Genomic DNA, 21,088 nt, shown 5'->3' on the forward strand with positions numbered 1-21,088 from the left:
TGAAATTGCGAGCACGTAGAACAAAGTTTTGTGATATTCTGGGCATTTCACAAAATATGCAATGAGAAGTTGGGTCATAAATTACATATGTCCTTTGCATTTTACAAATCGAAGCAGTAAAGTGTGAATTTCCTGTAAAAGGTCACTTCTAAAAGGATACCACATCCAAGTTCAATCGTAATCTATGAAACAAGAAGACAATGAACAAATGCAACGGTGTTCATGTCTGTTTATTGATCAATAGATCCATTTTCCTTTCAAAATGGTGTGAGGTGTCAGCCTACAATGGTGAATGCTATGGTTCTTATTATCATAATCTATTAATGTAATACGCTGGTAGCTAAAACATAAAGTTGCTTCATCGGGGAAATGTATTTTACATGTGACAAGTTATGCATCATGATGTACCGATGCTATAGAAACAGTTTGTTGATGTAGTTCAGTGACTTTTGCTGCTGGAATACTGATGTTGCACTGATGTTTCATAAACAAGGCACCATTTCAGACCACAAACAAAATTTTCAGAGTCACAGACCTTAAAGAGAGCTACTCCTGTAATCAAACGTAATCATTCCTGGGCATGTAGTTCTTTCGGAATTACAGCAAGTACAGTCTACCAAGCTTAGTGCAAGCTGGCTATGCTTTAAGATCGTTGGTTTCCTTAACTAAGAGAACATTGTTAGTTGTTTTAAAACTGGTACCCTTATGACGCCGAGTATTAGATAAGATAAACAGAAAAGGAACGTTTTGTGATATTTCTATGTGATGATAGTCAAGTTATGTAAATTCATATTCTTCGCACATGAGGCAGAAGAATCCTGGAATAAGCCACTGATCTTCGAGACAAAGGTACAACCATCTTGTCTGGATTACAGTACTCCAGACACACTGGACTGGCGATACTTGGTAGTTGTCATTCCATAGGTACAACATACCCAAGATTTGTCCTACATTGGACTCGGAGTAGCTCTGTTTAAGGTCTGTGACTATGAAAGTTTTGCTCGTGGTCCGATATATGGCGTATTGTTTTTGAAACATCAGTACAACATCAGTATTCCAGCAATAAAAGCCACAGAACTACTGTGATAAACTATTTCTATGGCATAGATACATAATCAAGTACAACAAATATAACATTTAAGTTGCATTTCCCGAAAAACACATGTACATATCTTGGCTAGCAGCCGTATCCAAATGAATAGATTATGATAATAAGCACCATAGCATTCCCCGTGCACTGTTAAGGAATCCAGACATCTTACAGCTTTTTGAAAGGAAATTGTATCTATTGATAGACAAACAAACAGACATAAACACCGTTGCAACCGTTCAACGTCTTCTTGTTTCATTGATCACGATTGAACTTGGATGTGGTAGCCCTTAACAAAGCGAATATTTACAGGAAATGTAGACTCGACCACTTCTATTGGTGAAATGCGAAGGAAATATGTGATTTATGACCCGATGTCCCATTGGATTTTGGCGAAATGTCTCAAATATTGTCATTCTTGGTTTTACATAGTTGCAATGATGAGTTCAAGGTCAAATTAGCCTCAAAACTTTAAACCCCTTTGCGAGTCTTTCACAATTTCCAAAAACATCAAAATTTGACAATTTGACCGTCTCCTTTGTCACTTTTCATGATACGGCCGGAAGCGGTACTGCAGATCAGGCTCTGATAGGGTTTGTCGTTCCGACTTGTAAAAATGTGATGCAGCACAAGACACTAGCTTGACGTCAGTGAACATTCTCCCAAACAGGTCCAGAAGTCTTCATACACATTTAGAATTATATTTAAGACGTTTAAAAACACGACTTGGCAGGAAAAGAATCGATCTTTAAGTGCGGGAGTGCAGCGCTTGTCACGCCAGTCGAAGCGCCACCTATATTCTTGTCCGAATCACTTTTTGTCCGAAATAAGTAGTTTACGGATACATGTTGACATTGTAGGCTTTTATGAAACAACCTTAGTCTAGGGCGATCGGTTTTGGGGTGATAGGGTCTGAGAGAGGCTGTGCAAATGGCGTTTGACGTTTTGTATACCTGTCAGTGCATTTGACAAATTACCATGAGCCAACCGCTTGTACGCACTAATCAAGGAAAAGTAACGGTTAATTTACACTCGTACGTTCATCTGTGTTTGGTAGAAGTCATTCTAAATCAAAGTTGAACTGTAAATTGTCGACCCAAAAATGGGACTTGACCAGATTTTCGACTGATCAGCTTCAGTCTTTGTCAAGGAATGGGCAATCCACTGCTTCTATGACGTCACGATATGCAGATAGAAGCATAAACTAAACACGTCTGGACATGTATCAAGCGTAGACAAGAACTGTTTATACGGTAGGGGCCTTAAAGTTTGACATATTGCCCACAATGCATTCCCCTACGGATGAGTACTTAAAACAATGGACCCTCTTATTTCATGGTTACAGTAATCCCTACCCATGAAGCCCCTACGTCAGACCGGGCCCCCACAGCGCATTACTCACCCCGGAGTTCAGCACTTTTAATTTTCCGGTCCATTGTGTCGTTCGTGACACCTTCCAACTGCTGCCTGTATGGGAAAACCAATTATCTCCTGGTCACGACAGTTGGTGGATGTGGAACTGACTGCACCTATCTGGAGTGAACTGGAATTGGCCTGTCTAATTATAGAATCATTTTACTGAATGCAAAACACTGGCAACGTTAGTGGCAGACGGAAGGACAGGGCGGGTGGCAAGGTCTTCAGATACAGATGTGGAGAGACGCTTCAGTAGATATCCAGTGGTATCCTTCTGATCTTCTTTAAACACTGAACATGCCTTGTGAGCAGGGAATCTGGAGAGGTGCAGTTAGGTTAGATCTCGTAGCCATAAACACACACAGGTACACACGCGCACATACGCGCATACACACGCACACACACACACAAACACACAAACAAGCACACACACACACACACCTGCTCGCTGAGTCCTTGGTTTGATTCAGTAACCCACTGAGCACGACCTAGTCAATGGTATGCATGTTACAGAACATCTTTATTACTTTAAATTTCTAATGTCAGAAAAAAAAAGGCTTACGATTTTGGCCGCGTACGGACAGGTACGTAATATACTACAAACAAGTAACCACAAACAGGTGTTGTGTTCAACGCAACTCAAGTCTTACTCTCTTCCACCCAACATCTGCTTGGAGATCATTTTACGTTACTATCCTGTTTGCTGAGCGCACGGTTCTCTTCTTGATACATAGAGGAGTGTCAATATCACTCTATAACAATATTGTCAGTTTCAATATAGAAATGATACAACGGGCATAAGCTATGAAATGTATATGTATTAACATCAAAAGCCATTTTCAGATGTTAATCGTTTTTCAATGATAGATTTCAATAGTTGCAGAATTCGCTCTGGTGCTCCGAAAGACGTAATCATTACTACACGTAATGCATTAAAAACATTTAGAGGACTATACAGTACAGAATCATGTATTCAAAATAGGGCGCTGACATTTTCAATAAAGCTGTTTTACAGTGAATATCGTTTTGGGTACATTGCGGTATACTTCACTGTTTACAGAAGCATCAACGTTACATGGCAATGTCTGATAGTGGTCACAGTGACAGTTTTAGATATTAGCTTAAGTTATTAGAGAATAAAACGAGACTGTCGCTTGGTCTGTTATCACTAGCGAATCAACGCACAACCGTCGCGATAAACTTGACACAGAATGTACAAGCCGTAGAACAATGGCACACTGATATGCAGGTTCAGGTTTATAGTATAGTATTGCCAAAGAATACAACATGATTAAAGACAGTATCAACAAATGTTAACATTTTTTGGGGTTAAAATTACTAGTCCGAAAATTCCTCAAGAGTCAAAACGATCATCTTGATTTATTTGGTACATACATACATATACATACAGATATTTTCTATAAATATACATTCGTATACAGGAGAGGCATTTCACAGTACGTTTTAACAAGCCATGCCTCCCAATTGAATCATATACACAGCTACTATGTTCGACTGGAGTAAGTAGATGCAGTAGATGTTATGCATGATTGTTGCCCTCGCCCTTGCATTGGCCTGTAGTACCAACCAGGATCGCTAGGTGGCAGAGGGAAATGGTGGGGTAAACTATCCAGGGCCATGGGTGTTCTTGTCGTTCTGGTCCCGTGTTGGTACTAGCGGTTGATCTTCTTCTGGTTGACACATTTCGTTACACGGCTGAAGGAGCACTTGTTCTCAGGAACGCACACACTAGCCTCCCAAAGCCTACATAGTTTACATATAAACCACAGAAATAGTAGTCAGTACATATATATAGGGAAGAGTATAGTTGAACACACATGATCAGTGGACTAGTAGGCCTCTTGCAAAACTGTGTGGTCCAAGGGCTATAGATACGATAGGCGCCACATTATGCAACATGCACCCCATGCTAATGTCAAAGTCACAATTCCAAACCGGTGCACGACCGGGCAGTTTGCGGTAACGAAAGGTACGATACAAAATAAAATAATTATACATGAGCATAACTTGTGTATGTTTCTTGATGTACACTTTAATTTTTCGTTCCCACAAACAGCCAGGCTGCTTTGGAATAATATGACAGTACGTTTTTGGCATAGATTTCCAACTACTCATGGCATTTAAAATTCGTCACCATAATCAACAAGGAAGGTCCCACATCACAAATGTTGTAACCCCAATTCTGCAGCATGACGCACGCCTAATTAATCATTAATTAACAGATGACCGAGCCACAACAACAACAGAAGACGGAATCAGAGCATGACCAAGCTTTCCTCTTGTGACAAGGCGGTTTGTCACCAGGGTGAATCTTCAAGCAGACGTGGTCCAGTGTTTGCTTTTCTGCGTATGGAATTCAAATACTGGCCGTATGGTCTACGCTGTAGTCAGATGAGTGTTTGGAGTTTCAACAAGAAGGAAAATGCCAGCGGGGATTATGAAAACTCCCATGGGTTTCCCTCATACTATCGATTCTAATGTTTAATAGGCTACATTATCGACGTTTACTGTCGAAGGAAATAACGGATTACAGTTTTACGGCAGCTCGTGGACCACATTTGCGAGTCGTTCCGCTGTAATTGAGATCGATCCGTCCGTCGTAAGGCTGAAGACCCCTTATAGGTACAACCAAGTGTCCGATATTCTTGTCACCAATCAGCCTGTATCACTTTTCACTGACCACTACGATGTCATAAAACCGAACAAAGCTAGAAGTTGGATTAGGTGCAAGATTGTGAGAAAGAAGGGGGTCATAGCTAAGATTAAAAGCGCACGTTTGTACAATGACAAGTTAAGTATAATCATCAAAGGCCAGTAAGTTCGCGGTTTACGTCGCTAGCTAATTAGGCCAAGGTTTCCAGGAAAGCGTCATTGCGAATACATAAGACTTAGAAATATTACAGATTTGAGGCATATATGAAAAATCATATCGAATATTCCTTGCCCGTTCTGCTGTAAAATCAACCATTCGGCCAAAACCAATTATTTTTTTTCAATACTTGGCACAGCGTAAGGGATAACAGATGTAATAGAATTCACAAGATTTACTCTTCCAGCACTTGTTTGGAAATTTTAGAATGTTCATTAGCTCTTACGTCTTGCAACATATTCATAGGTTTGCGTTTTTCACGAGTTCATTTGACTTTGAATAGCCCAGATTATGATGCATGATAGCTGCTTCATCTTCAAACACCTCGCTCTGATGGATGTTGAAATTGCCTCTGAACTCTTCCCCCAAAAGAGCAAGTGTAGTAAATGTCAAGGGAACCATCACAGAAATAGAAACAAATGTTCGGATTAGCATGGTCAACCTCCCCCGCCCTCCCACTGCTGAATCATGGTCAGGAGATCTGTCCGTCTTTATATTCAGCTGGGATCAGGTGGACCCATCGACGCAAGGACGTTCCCCATCCCGCCACAATACTCAAATATCGACCCGGATTACTCGCTCTTACATAAACCTGCACCACTGAATGCAAGGGGACCGGAAATCGAAAAAGGACTAGCAAAGAAATGGTCTCGGGTTTTAAGCAATGGTCGCCTGTAGATGGTGTGCTGACGCTAAAATCAATGGCGGCTTTCTTTGCTGTGATTACGGGAAGACGCTGTGTCCTTGGCAGAAGATCACTCGTGATGAAAAGATAGCGGTTTTCTGCCGTGCGCTGAAATCAGTGCTTAATGGGAATGAGATAGAATAAAATGGTTTGAAGCCCTGCTGAGAAGAAAAAGTGCCCAAATTGTATGGTATTACACTAGGGAAGTTAGACCAGACTGGGCTAAAAGCCAGAAGAAGTTGTCGCAAATTGCATTGATGTTGTGGATTAAGATACAATTTTCATGGATGCATGTTGGTTTTATAAAAAAAAATCCAATTGCAATGTGTAGAAAATAATAGGGATGTCCCTGTAGCTCAACTGGTAGCAGCCTCACAGTTGAGCTGCTGGTTCCAATTAGTTCGTAACTGATGGAAGACCCCGGTTCAATCCTGGGAAGGGCATCTCGACCTCGGTTGAGGAGACACCCGTACTTCGGAAGAGACATAAAATGGGAGTCTCGTGTTCAAGGGGGTGCCTCGAGCACGTTAAAGGAGAAGTGCTAGCAACCTCTCCCTGTGAAAATGTACCGTGTTACTGAAACAGCAAGGAAACTTGCTGACCTATGTGCAACTAGGTACTATTAAAAAGGGTCTGAGCGAAGGAACGAATGTAGAGCGAATGTGATCAAAGAAATGACTTACAGCCAGCTGAGCTCACACTTCCCACTACAGCAGTTACACTCACAATAACCACAGTGCGCGAAGTCCGCAACGCACTTCGGCGGCGGTGGCGGCGGTGGAGGCTGTGGCTTCAGAGAGAAGACAATAAGGAACACAGAGAGTAATCTTAGACTAGTCATTTCACTCAACGAGATCATCATGCCGATGAGCAAGTCTGTCGGCAACCTGACGAAGAGCAAGAAACCAGACATTGAATCGCTGTTTGAAATGGAAGAATTGTTTGATGCCACGTTTTGAATCATATTTATTATTTGTCTTTGATTATCAGCAACTGATATTTGCTATGATGATAATGATTACGTTTATGAATTGTCAAACATTATCGATTCAGTCTCTATGAGTTTAATTATTATTTGATTGTACGAAATTGTCATTTTTTCTGGTTCCTATGCTTCTGTTTTGGAGTTTCGGACATGTTTGTATTGTTGATATTGGTCTTATTTCACACACTAGTATTCATTTGGATGATTGTGCCTGTACCATGAGTGTCTGCCTATCTAAAAACTAACAATTTCAATTTTCAAAGAAAGAAGCAAGACTTATGGAGGGATCAAAACGTTGGATACGTCTTCTAGAATCTGATGATTGGAAAGTCTTTTTGCAACATCCACGCAATCAGTACAGGAAACATAACGATGTATTTGTAGGATAGTAGCATAACGACAATGATCAATTCTTTTACGCAATTGTCATGCATCTTTTGGAAATGATTAGAACGAAATGAGTAGATCAATGTCGAAGAATTACAGTGTCAAGAAGGATCAATTCTCCTGTACATTTAGATGATGCGTCTTCATTAACTCTTAACCTCAGAGATGGGATGATTTGGGTTTAATGATGCGTTTTGAATTTGTACAAGTAGCTATCCAGTCAGGTAATTGTTCTCATTATTCTCGTGAGCAGACGATCTCAATCTGTCAATCTTGATCTGTCAACATCTGACAGAATTGATACCTGACACAATGTCATAAAAGGAGCACTAAAATTCAAAAGGGGTGTTTTTTTGTAATAGATTATGAATAAATGAAAACATAATCAGCGGCATGTGTTCTGTATTTTGTTTTGGTAACAGAATATAATACTCACTAACCCCGTGAAGACCCTACCCATATGGTACCTATATGGTATACCTGTACCGCATGTCACACCTCTGGAACCGGACAGTTGTTGCATGAACCATATATTCTTCTGTTATCTTCAAACTTTTTATCGTGTGTTAATGTTATCCTGTGTTAATGTATTGCGGAACAGTGTTGCTCAATGTTGTATTGATGTGTGTATGTTTTGCTAAGGACCACAGGAAGAATAGCTATTGTGCTAATAGTGGATCCCAAAAAAGGCAAAGTCAAAGTATTCGTACTTCACTTCAGAATGAACATTTTCGGCATTAATGATGTGACATGAGCACACAATTTTTTTTTAAACATATCTTTAAAAAACGCATAGCACGACGATTTTTCTCATCTCTCAGGAAATTATTTTTGACAAAATTTTGTAACCAAACTTTTATCAGGCTTTGTCAGGCACATTGTATTCAGCCATAGGCTGGGATTGTTTAGAGTTAGAGGATACTTGTGGAGTTAAGTAGAATACTGAATGTTTTGTATGGGCACGGTGGGTGCTTTATCGTATACTGTGAAGCAGTATGCATTTTATACTATCTAAATCATTATCTATTGTAAAATAACACCCTCTTCTGGAATTGAGTGCTCGTTTAAGTCGTTGAGGAAAAAGGTGTACACAACCACATGATGTGTATGTTAGAAAAAAAATCCTTTGATATTGTTTTCATGACTGTGTAACGTCTGTTTCTTGCTCTTCGCTATGTTACTCACGACAATAACATACACAACAAGCAGAAGCAGCCGACAACACACCCCAAAGACACGTTCGTACAAACATGAACATTAGCATTACATCCCTACCAGACCGTGCAAGTGACGAAATAGATGCTTTGTGATGAGACGCATAAACTATAATGTTTGTCCATCTCAATTGATGGCCGAATTAGAAAATTAACTTTGCGAATTAACGGTTGGTTTCAATCATTCCTTCGTTTGTAATCTTCCATATAACAGTGACTTGTTTTTTGACACAGGTGCCCTTTTTTGCCACTTATTTTCATATACCCAAAAAAAGAAGATTCCCGTGTCTTCAAACAAGGTTACAAAATGTTGTTGGGGGTATCACTGCAACATCATCGGTTCACCACATTCAGGTCTGGTGATCACAAAGCGAGCAGAAGACGGACAGGCGCCGGACGCAAGTGCAGTGAAGCTGTGACAGTTCGGGCTCAGCTACGGGTAAAGCCATGCTGGGTAGCCTGGGTGCCATCCTATTTCTACCGGGGCTCCTACATTCGAGCCCCGGTAGAAATAGGATGGCACCCAGGCTAATGCTGGGTGCAACAAAGCAGCAAAAAACGTCACACTGTTTTAACTCGGACATTCCTGGTGTGAGTGAGATTTCTGGAAGGCCGACAAAAAACAAGAATTTAACGATGTGTGCACATTTGTAATGAAGGTACGATTTATATTCCTTAGAAATTTAGATAAAAATATTAAGCAACCGATTATCACCTAAATCTAAGAGTACTCTGGTATATCTTGTGCACCACTGGTATGGGCACCAGTACCAATGGCTACCCCCTGATGTATAGGACATATACAAAGTCTCTTTAGCACACTTTGATGTCTTGAAATGTGGTATATTTCTATGACACGATGCAATTCGGTCAAGCATGTGAAACGTGGTTAGGGAGAAAAACAAGCAAGCCAATGTTTCTTCAAACGTCACTACAGCAGTTATGTTGCTGATAGGATAGGAGGATGTCCAGGAATAAAACAATGTGACTCATGAAAAGAGCGTGAATAGCAAAGTGCCATGTGTTGATTAGAGAAAAGAAGCGTGTGCAGAACATTCTCCAACGCAAAGCCTCGCCCGCGGCCTGTACAATTTACCTTGAGGAGACTCTGCTAAACTGGGCTGAGGTTTCCACTTTTGTGGGCGTGGCCTCTAACCAGCTGTAAGCCAATCAGAGAACCGGCTTCACATAAAGAAACATCTAGACGATTCTCTGATTGTCTGACCACTGGTCAAAGGCCACGCCCATAAAAGTGGAAACCTCAGCCCGGTTTAGCAAAGTCTCCCCAAGGTATTTTGTATAGGCCGGGGTCGAGGCACTATGTAGGAGGATGGTGCAGCGAAAAGCGGGGAGCAACGTAAGGTTTGTCTTACAGCGACTGTGTTAACCATATTCACCAGCCAGTCGGTCATTTCAACACACTTCCCCGCTAAGAAGCTCTTCTCCGAACATTCCTCTATGGCGCCATCATACGTCTTTGGATCAAACTGTTTGTTAGCTTCTCCTGAATCATCATACTATGTGTAGAAACAAATAAAGAACGGCTCAGTTTGTCCTCTTCAGAAATTCTGGAGCAAGGCTGAACTGTGATTTCCAACACAAAAATTGAACTTACCCAAATTCAAATAAAATCGCAGCCACTACTAGTCCCCCGAATGGAAACCTCTGCTTGCAGAAGACTGACCAACGCCAGCCTTTGTCAAGGAATGAGCAATTGACCACTTTTGCGACGTCGCGTTATGCATATAAGACGCTTGACTCGGTGAGCAGTGGATCATAAGTTGCAGAAAGTTGATGGCGCCCCCCGCCACTTGTGATCCACTGGTCACCGAGTCACGTGTTCAATCTGCATAACGTGACGTCACAGAAATGATAGATTACTCATTCCTTGATAAGAAATACTGGGGTTGTCCTTGGGCAGACGAAAATTTGCGTAAGTCCAATTTTCTTACTGGAAATCACAGTCCAACCTTGCTTCACAATGATTCCTACCAACACAGAGAACTTTCAAGCTTCTTTAGAACTTCAATTGTGTGTCGGAAAAGGAAATAAAAGAAAATGAAATAAAATAGAATAAAAGGCAAATTACAAGCGTAAGCTTGTTTATAAGACAGGAGCACCAAAGCTCTATAACTAAAGAAGGATTTCCATAATCATGACCAACCTTTTGTACAATTGGTGCAATCTATAACAAGGATGTCAAAGTAAGCTGCCTGGGTAAATCATTATCAAGAATTGACAGATGCGATGGTACACCTTAAAATTGATTGCCAACTGAAATCCTCGGCGCTCTGCTAAATCGGACAGGCAAAGACTGGCTCACGATTAACTGACATTGTATCTTTATATAGCTTTCCAACAATGACTACAAAATTGACTCGATGTTTGATTTACGTGCACAATGTGACAGGCCATATTTCTTCACTTGCATTTGGACAAGGAATCGAATTGTGTACAATATCAATCAATATGAACAAAGGGAAGGAGGCGCTTTACTATGTGCGATATATGAACATGATAAATAAGTAGATATATATGATATACAGCCCCAAATAGGTATTTTGCGATGTCAAACTTCGTGTGGCAGACAGTGGTATAATCTTGTATGCAAATGAATGGAAGTTTCCCTGTTGGCGCCTGTAATACCTTTTATTCATGGCGCTTCAGAAGAAACTCTAATGTTCTGTTATCAGCCCCTCCTTCTGTGTCAAAGTGAGTGTTACGGCCGCTTGTGAACAGCCTTCAGATTACGTTTTCCCATTTCAAAGAGAAAATTCATTCACTGCCAACCGATCTAACCACCTCTACTGAAAGAGGGTGTCAATTTTAGAATTTCAAAAGGTTAGAGAAGGAATATAATAAGCAAGGAAGGGTATGATAGGAGTGAAGAAAATCATGGTTGTTAATGCAGGGCTTAGTGTCTGCATATCACGCATTATGTGGTAGCTGGAATATCAAATGAAAAACCGTTTCAATATCATCCAATGAATTTTGGATTGAAGTCAAAAGGAAATCCTTCAGCTTCAGTTTTCAAAAAACTTTGCAAACATTTTGGTCTTTGCACAGAAAAAAGATTTTAAATGTTACTGTAGTCGTCGAGGTAAATATTAAGTAATGCTATGGTGATCTTCAGATATTCCTGAAAGGAATATCGCAAAGCTTGAATGTTAATTCAATTAAAAAGGATAAAATGGCGCATTTTGTGCAGCGCTAAAGCCCCCCTCTCACTGGGCCCTCGGCACGCTGGCGGCGTCGCTGCGGCCGATCGAATTGACAAAGCACTCAACGAATATCATCGACAAAAATGAGCCTTTTTAAGCTTTTTGTGTTTTGTTCTCTTCTTGGTCATACGTTTTGAATGATATTCCCATTATAAATTCAAGGGTAACAGAAATCCAGTTTAGGACGCAGCAACGCCGCCTGCGTACCGCGGGTCTAGTGGGAGAGGGTAATTAATATAACCCAAATCGGTAAGAACCTAACGTACCGGGCTGATGGCGTTACTCATGTATGCCACCTGTGAAGACTGCTGCGGGAAGGATGACTGCTGAGAGTTCGAGTAGGGTGACTGCTGTTGGTGGTAGGACGACTGCTGGGGGTAGGCATTCTGTCTGCCATTCTGAAATAAACGTTGAACAGTAAAATTGTTGACCATCTGGAATATCCGTTTAGAAGACTATGGCAGTAGGAACAAAGACACTAACCATCTATATCACTTATTATAAGATGCACACAAGACAGTGGTCAGTTATGTGTGGCCATGTGTTGGTTAGAATGTCAGTTTTTAAACATGTTTGTGTGGTGCGAATGTGCGAATATTGGTCTGCATTTCTATAGGGTTGATCTCACTTACTACGCAAAAGACATGGTAGGAAAATCTACTTTCTGTAGTCTCTCAATTTTACATGATGTGGCTTTAATAGATATCGAGACGCGTGCGCCATAAACTAATTGCAACTCTTGATCCAGTGCTCACCAAGTTTCGTCATCTATCTGCATAAAGGGACGCCATAGAAGCGGTGGGTTACTCATAACATGACAAAGACTGGTGCTGTTAAAAAAAGTAATAAAAAAGTCCAAGGACATAACTCATCTTTGACCAAAGTGGTATCATGCATCCCCAAAGTTTCCCTTTGATTCATGAAATAACAATTAACGTCCAAGTCTTGAAAGACATTCCATCCAACAGGAAATTGCCCACTTATGATGACAAGCAACCCTCGTGATGGTGCGTACAGTAATTACATTAATCAATCAGTACAGAGCTGAGATGGGCCTACGGTCTCCATGGCAACAAAGTGGTGATTCGCCCCCACATGATCTCCGTTTAATTAACGTTGCGCCGACAATGATCTTGAACCCTATATCAGATAATGACGGCAGCTCTCAAGGTGATCCAACACACGGAAATGAAAATTAGACTTGAGATGGTCGACGGGGAATATAGATTGGGACGTCCCAAGTTCACCCTCGCGGCGGCCCGGTGTCAAGTCAAATTTCTGAGCTTGCCAAATACGTGTGAGGTCAGCTACTGCACCTGAGCACAACACTTTTGGGGTATACGTGAGGGGAGAACCTGTGTTAGGGCTGGGGTCGATGGGGGCAGGACCAGATTTACAGTTAGGATTAGGGTTAAGATTAGGACTAGGGTTAGGATTAGGTTCAGGGAAGGGGTTTTGGGCTAGAGTTAGGGTTAGAATTATGTTTGAAAATTACCACGTCCCCGAATGTTTTGCACTTTCACCCCTCTCACGTATATTGGACCCCCCCCCCCCCAAAAAGTGTCGTGCTCAGGTGCAGTAGCTGACCTCTCACGTACTTGGCAGCTCAAGGATTTGGCTCTACACCGGCGGAAGACGGACGTGATTGGCTGTAATTTGGCAGGTGCACGCGGTGATCACGAGGTCATTAGGTTGATAATGTTCCGACCTTATCTTTAGACAACTCTCCATCTCTGGAAAATCCCGTGCAGTCAGCACACAACCGGAACTTACTATGGAAAAAATATGTGTTTCCGGTTATCCCACCGAAAACCTGCCGACCCTAGCCTTTTTAGGGTCGGCCGCTGGTAAGAGGCATACAATTTTCGATCTCGATCTCAATTTTCTGACAGTGATGAAACAAAGCAAACTTCTTGTACTTAACTCTCCGTTAACAGATTAAGACAGTTGATGTAAGAATGTGCAGTAGACATTGCATTTTTCTCAGTTCAGTTTACTTGTGCTTGTACTAATTCTGCAATGTATATATCTGCGTCCTGATGCATCAGTATTCCATTCCCTCCGACCAATGAAATTAGACTGAAAGAGAGTTGGTTCAATACATTATATATTTTTACAGCCTTCCGTGGTGTGTTCATGTCTTCCTTATGAATAGGAATGATAAAAATTGATTTTGCTTTATTTTCACTGAGCAGTTATGAAATAAATCTTTTTCATCATTGTTCAGCCAGTGTAAACCACCAGTTATGACCGCTGTAATGGCCCAGTGGGTTCGATTATACTTGAGACTTCAGAAATGGTATATACTGCTTTTTCTGCTTAGCAATCAGCTCTGGTAAAGAGTACGGAAGTTGAACATTGCAGTGTGGTCAAATGGACATGTTAATGTAGACAGGCACTGCCCTATACACTATGTAGTGTGGGGAAGACTTACTGACTAATATGATACAATTGAAATATATATATGAACCACGGATCCAAAGGCAAATTACGATGGAAAATACACATAAGCAAAACTTGAACTTATACATGGGTATTTTTTACGTGAAAAAGGCAAATTAATAGGGCATATGATTGATTTCAAATAATATGTCCAGAATACTTTGAAGACTACACTGTGCCTCTGACTTTGATGACAATTATGAAGTGAATACCTTGGCTGTTCTCTTGAAGCTGTCTGACTGTGCCCTGGCCACTTTAGCCATGCAGAAGTCCCAGGCCATCTTGACGGAGCTGATGTGCGGGATGACCTTGTGGAGTCCGAGCGTCAGCATGCACTGATTCACCTCATCCTGAATCTCTGGCGCTGGAAATGGAAAGGAAATGGTTGCAGACGATAACCACAGAAAAACCTGATAGTAATTCTAGATTACGCCAAAAAACAGTTACTCGAGCAATTGGATAATATTTTGAAACAGTCAGACGTTCAGATAGCATCCGCCATTTTTCGTAATTATCATATTTCTCCTGTAACATGCAGTTGGGTAAGGCTTAAGATGAAAATGTTGCTGGTTTGCTCATTACTAGTAAGTGTTTTGACAGAACATATCATAGTCCTTAGTCACTGACGAAAGATAGCAGATGCTGTCTGAAACGTCTGACTGTTTCAAAACTTTATACAGTTGCTTAGGTAGCTGTTTTGCTGGAACAAAATGTGGGTCCATACAATGGCTGAAGGAAACTCAACGTCTGACAGTTCCTAAAATCTATCGAGTTGTTTGAGTATCTTATTATCTGGATGCCTAACTTTTATCGACGAAAGTCAACGTCACGGTGCAGCGAAAACGCCAGCAAAGGTCTAGTGTCTCTAAACATCTTTGAACGTAAACTAAATGCATTATGCAAATCTTTTACAACATATTCACTTGCAAATGGCGATGTCTTAGGTTACGTAATTTTCTTCCAACCCCAAATTATTTAAACGTAATTTCTAGGTATGAAGTTGACGTTGCTGATTTTGTAAAATCCTTCGGAAGATGTTTTAGCAAGGGGTGAACCTGTTTACGATTAAAATGTATTACTTCGTTTGGAACGCCTTTCTGACCTTGTCCTCGCAATATGAATTGTATATTATTGATGTCCTCTGCCACCCATTATGTTCTCATTGCTTGCATGCTTTATATTTTGTAAAGTACACCATTATTCAGTGACGTTACGGCAACTTTTATCAATGACAAGCTCTTTTACACAGTGGCGCCGACTGGGTGCCTGAAACAATCAATTTGTAAAATGATCTCGTTCATAAGAGCAATTTCTGAGGGAAATATGATACAAGTATTAGAAGTATGTGCAAATTTTAATAGGAAGTCCACGGCTTGGTGGGCGAATACAAAGGGGTGATGAATTTGTAGTGTGCATACTTTACACCGCACTAATAAGTTATCATATAAAATGTACGCGTGTGAAAATAAGATAACGAATATACATGAACCTCTCTGAACGGTACGCCAGTCAAATGGTACAATATGTGCCCAGGGGCATAAGGTTGTAACCGCTCCTTGCGGATATGAAATTATGATTTTCCTTATCTACAAAATTACGAGAAGTTGTGAAATATCAAACAAAGTCATTGTGTTTGTCAAGCTTCGTGGAATAGCAGTGCCCTTAATCGTATAATCTTTGAAGTTCCCGAGGCATAAACACATGAAGATACATGTAATGTGCAAAGTGATTTCCTAAGTATGTAAAACTAGTCCGAACTAGAACTCGTACTTACGGGGAGCACTGCAGTCAGCTGACGGTACTAGTGTGACAGCAACTGCCGTCAGCACCAAGGACAGCACCTGTCCGCCTGAAGTCCACATATCTGGGATGACAGACATCATAACAATCTAGTTAAACACATCATTCCTGTCAAACTACTGTCCGCTCATCATGTAGCTCATCAACGTAAAGGGCTCTCAGAATCCAATGAAAGACAATGTATGGATATTAAAGAGTACGGATGAAATATAAAGTACGAGAGATGATTATAGATTAAGAAATATGGTGCATGCATTGGCTGCCGTCCAGTAAGTAGGGATTTTCGTCCATACAAGTGAGCTTTTAACAAGCTTAAGGGAAATGTTGGGAATTCTTCATGTTTTCAGCATTTATGGCGATATGCGCAAAGTACCGGCTAAAGTGTAAAAGACACGTAGAACAACTTGAAAAAAAGCACGATTTTGTACGACATAATTAAAAGATATCCCGTACGCCTTCCCCATCTGGCCTCACTTGAAATATGCCCTCAACATGTACAGTGTGTGTGCTCCATATTCATCAACATACAGGGACATACAGTGTACTTGAAAGAACCTACAACCAAGCACCTAACTTGGTGAGACCAGTGAGGGGTTTCATAGGGGGATAAATCTATCGAAATTAGTCACGGACTTAACTTGCAATGTAATGCTAAACGTATATGAAGTTAACACAGTTTAAGAAGAATACAACAGAAAGAAACAGAAAACTCACAACTAAATTTACAAAACATAAAGATGTTAAACTTCGTTCCTCCGTACAGCCTGCCTTTCAAAATGCGCTACTCCAGTCCTCTCGATTACACAAAAGACTTAGTTATTCATAGCCTCGGGTTGACAAGCTCTTGAATTAATAGGGCAGTCATTGACGGAGGACACTGCAAGGTCTAGAGGTGCTTATACATGTACTATGTAGGTAGAAATCTCTGCCGGCTTGGCTTTGCCGCTTGTACATGAAAACTTCCAAATAACTCACTTTTCAGGGAACTGACTGAAATCTTAAAGATATTCATGTCTTTGTTTTTACCATTTTCTATCAAAAGACATTGTCTATATCTCCGAGACACTCAAAATAAGTAATATACCTGAAGCATCGTAGCTGAAATCTTAAAGATATTCATGTTTGCCACCTTTCAACAGACATAGCCTACATCTTCGAGACACTCCAAATGCGCATATTGCGGAGTACCAAAGTGCTTGGGGTAGTGAGTGGGGCTAGTTGTAAATACGACCTTCCTTATTTCACGGTGAGGATATCTACATTTTCCAGATCATTACTAAAATTGATTGACGTACACATGGGCTGAGCAAACGACGAGATGCATGGCGTGATACGAAAACATTGAAGAAAGGACAAACGGGTCCACCTTGAAACAACATGCATTATGCAATATTCACTTGAATGCGTGCATGGACATGCTTCAGTGATTGTTAATAATAAAAATGGAGAAAAAGGAAAGAAAATTATATCGATACACATCATGTTCAACTCATACACAAACACAAATGACAGCAATATTGTGTATCACCAAAATATGTTTTGAAAGCATATTCGTGTCTTCTTCAAAAACCTTTATGATTTGAACGTTTAAAGCATCATACATCTTCTTGAAGAGTGAAAAATTCCGAAAACCAACAAAGATTAAGGTACTGCTGTGGCATTTGGAACATGGACGATTTACAAATGTTAACCTATCAGAGATTCAATGATGGCTTATTCAATCTACTGTAATGTGCATTAATGGCAATTACATAGCATATTGGGATTATTTGATTTTCGGCCAGAGCTGCTAATGGTATATACTATGGATGCTATTTTGGTACAATTATTATGATAGAACATCTGTGTCTTACGAATCAGGTTGTGGTCGAACTCTAGCTCCATAGCAGGAGCCATATACGGCTGGTATTTAAATATTGCCACTTTTTGTTGATTACATACTGTGTTTTCTGATTCAATTTCCTACCATGTCCTGATGGCTTAAGCCTCCATAGGCAGTATCGAAATGTCGGCCGTGGTTAGAGACTGCTATGGAGGCTAGTCGAACCTACTTAAGATGCAAATGACCATCTTTCCCTCACCCTAATAAAGTCTTTGTCAGATTGAAAGGCGTGTAATGAAAAGGCTTTGGTGTGTATATCGGGGATGAAATGGTCTTTTAACGCAGGCGGACCCTGGTTAAGATGGGCCGGTGACTCGTGTTGCTATGTTGGGCAGGTAAAGGTGACACCTGCTCACTGGAAGAGATTTTTGTTTTCTAGTTCACAGACTGTTATTTCAAAAATCTGTAAAAGATGGCTGAAATGTTGCAAATTAGCAAATTATGGATGATAGCTTCTGCCATGCTGTCACCGAAAAGGAAACGTAGAAAATAGGCACAATTCTTTGAAGAATTTGACACAACCGTCTATCGACTTCTTTGCTATCTACGAAGCACGTACACATTCTTAAGCTTAGGCGTTTTTGTGGTGTTTTCAAGAAAAGAAAAACACTAGAAAATCAATATCAATGAAATGTGTATGAAAATGTCACTCTCCGACATCGGAAGAATTTGATAGCTGTACATGCAGTCAAGTTCTTTATGTGAATGTCTTGGCCTGTCGTTTTACAGAGACGGGCGACATTTTTATTAAAGGCAAAAGGTGGGTCTAAATCCCCCAACTGGGTACGTCCCTCAGATAAGACATTAAATGGAGGTCCTGTGTTTGAGGAGAGCCACATCTCGAGCACGGAAAAGTACCCACCACACCAAAATAGCAGGGTCCCTTCTCGCTGTGAGTGGATATAAAAACATGTCCGGATATATACAGCTTGTACTGTTCAGTACAAACATGATGTGTTACGCCATGATGAGGCGGTTTATCGGGTATGCAGTACAAACAAACAACTGTACACACCCCTTGATTTTTCATCAACAAATCGAGAAACATCCAAAAGGCTCTAAACTATCAGAGTAAACCAATTCTCCTCACCTTTTAATTTCCGGAGAAGAGGAGAAGACGCACAACCTTGCTAGACACAGTCCCAACAGTCCCTGTGTGAGAAGACTGGAGTTCTTCAGGTCCTGCAGCCAGATGGCACCTCCCTGCACGCGATGACGCGGCCGCGTATTGGATCCACTCCAGCGCCTGTCCTGACACTTATTTGATGTGGTGCGCGCGATAGCTCCCCACCAATCACACAGGCTGATACCTAAAGCGAAAAGAGCCGCGCCCAAGCCAGGAAAATCCTGATTCATTTCAGTTATTTCCTACTACGTGGGCTCCCCGTGTGGTTAACATCTGTCAGATAGTGCACCTTACGGACTGCGCCAGAAGAGTAACGAACTTTAAGCCTAGGGAATTGAAACTAAACGTATAATGAGCAACTCGTCTAACCTTCTCAAGGTTCAAAGTGGAATAAACATACTCCAGTTCTGTGTTTTTCCACATTTATGTTTCAGCAGTCGTTACATATTTCTGAGTGTACGTGTTTTAATGCTGAGAAGGACAAGGAAATGGCAGCAAGTGCATGTGATCAAATGGTTTGGATGGCGAACTAGTGATTTCCCCTCGTTTGTACAAATACAGATGAATTACGATTCAGATGTACATGTAATTGCATTCTTCAAGAAAGTATCCTGCAACTTACGCGGGGTGATCATCAAAAGTTGCCCGGCACCTTCCATAATTGCACCATGAGTATGGCGGGTCATGTACCATGCATAGGAGAGGTATCTTTAAATGTGCGTAAATGGTCTGTACTCTGTACCAAAGACAGCGGGATCGTGTCGGATAAAGGTGATGATAGCTTTTGAGTGTAAGCCAGTCTCCTGGTTTGACTTGCAGTAACTTTATAAATGTGTCGGAATTGCCAGTGGCAGCTGATGCGAATTACCAGGTAGGTTATATTACCTTGCTCCTCGAAAGGCTTAACTGACCTAAAATGACCAAGGGAATTGTTATAGACCTGGTTAATGCATTTTAGCGTACTCAGCAGTGTATTTCTTGTGTTGGAGGGGTACGTGTGAGTATCGTCAAAATACTGCATCAGGATAGCATCATACTTAAAGTTTTCAATTTTCAAAAGATACCGTATATGTGGATTGTAATTGTAGTCTACAATGCCGTTTCCTTTGTGCAAAAAGTCTAAGTATCAAATGATTGCCCCCGACTCTCGCGTTCCAAAGTAACTATACTACTTTAAGTCAAGTCTACGAGATAACATACAACCGGTACATGCAAATAGGACCGACTCGATTGGTTAATGTATTGATTGATTTCCTGCTAAAGTCTTAAAACTTGTCACCGAGTACAAAACGTTGATCGTTAAGAAAGCATTTGATTATCCGTTGTAATAGCCAATTTATCAAGTATAGAAAATTTGTCTACCTTCTCTCCCACAGCAGCTATAAACCTGTCCGGAAATGCATTCATCGTGTTATAAGTTCTCGGTACGGTGAAAGGTCACAATAAATGTCCCGTGCGGTACCATCAAACCTATTGAATTGGTTGGTTTTACGTGATATGGTAAAAGTCCACAGGCATTCAATGGCGATGAGACGGAGGGTTCTATTACAAAGTGAAAACATGTACTGAATATCGTTGGGTTTCTCTAGCTGTATTTCTTTCTTTTTCATCTTCTGTTGGTTTTACGTGATATGGTAAAATTCGACTGGCATTCAATGGCAACGAGACGGGGGTCTATTACAAAGTGAAAACATGTATTGAATATCGTTGGGTTTCTCTGGCTGTATTTTTTTCATGTTCTGTTCTTTTTACGTGGTATGGTAAAATTCCACTGGCATTCAATGGCGATGAGACGGAGGGTTCTATTACAAAGTGAAAACATGTACTGGATCTTTGGGTTTCTCTGACTGTATTTCTTTCTTTTTATGTTCTGATGAAAAACAAGGAAAATGCGTGAGTCTGCACAATGACCAGGAGAGTAGAACCAAAGGAATCACTAGCACTCATCAT

General features: G+C 40.8%; 1 protein-coding gene across 3 annotated transcripts; it reads right to left on the reverse strand.

Annotated features, from left to right (window-relative positions):
* Nucleotides 1-3,869: 3,869 nt before the first annotated feature.
* On the reverse strand, nt 3,870-19,314 carry LOC136444901 (uncharacterized). Of its 3 annotated transcripts, none has more exons than XM_066442659.1 (7): nt 19,103-19,314; nt 16,105-16,194; nt 14,543-14,694; nt 12,155-12,286; nt 10,041-10,184; nt 6,765-6,871; nt 3,870-4,270 (listed from the first exon to the last, which is right to left on the reverse strand). In XM_066442659.1, exons 2-7 carry the CDS (start codon nt 16,190-16,192, stop codon nt 4,180-4,182), a joined length of 714 nt encoding a protein of 237 aa, XP_066298756.1. In that variant the 5' UTR covers nt 16,193-16,194; nt 19,103-19,314; the 3' UTR covers nt 3,870-4,179. The 3 variants fall into 3 exon arrangements, with proteins under 3 accessions (XP_066298756.1, XP_066298757.1, XP_066298758.1); XM_066442660.1 differs by having other exon boundaries at nt 10,065-10,184; nt 19,103-19,310; XM_066442661.1 differs by lacking the exon at nt 10,041-10,184 and having other exon boundaries at nt 19,103-19,307.
* Between the last annotated feature and the right edge of the window lie 1,774 nt (nt 19,315-21,088).

Source organism: Branchiostoma lanceolatum, chromosome 11 (genome assembly GCF_035083965.1).
Source record: "Branchiostoma lanceolatum isolate klBraLanc5 chromosome 11, klBraLanc5.hap2, whole genome shotgun sequence".
NCBI lineage: Eukaryota > Metazoa > Chordata > Leptocardii > Amphioxiformes > Branchiostomatidae > Branchiostoma > Branchiostoma lanceolatum.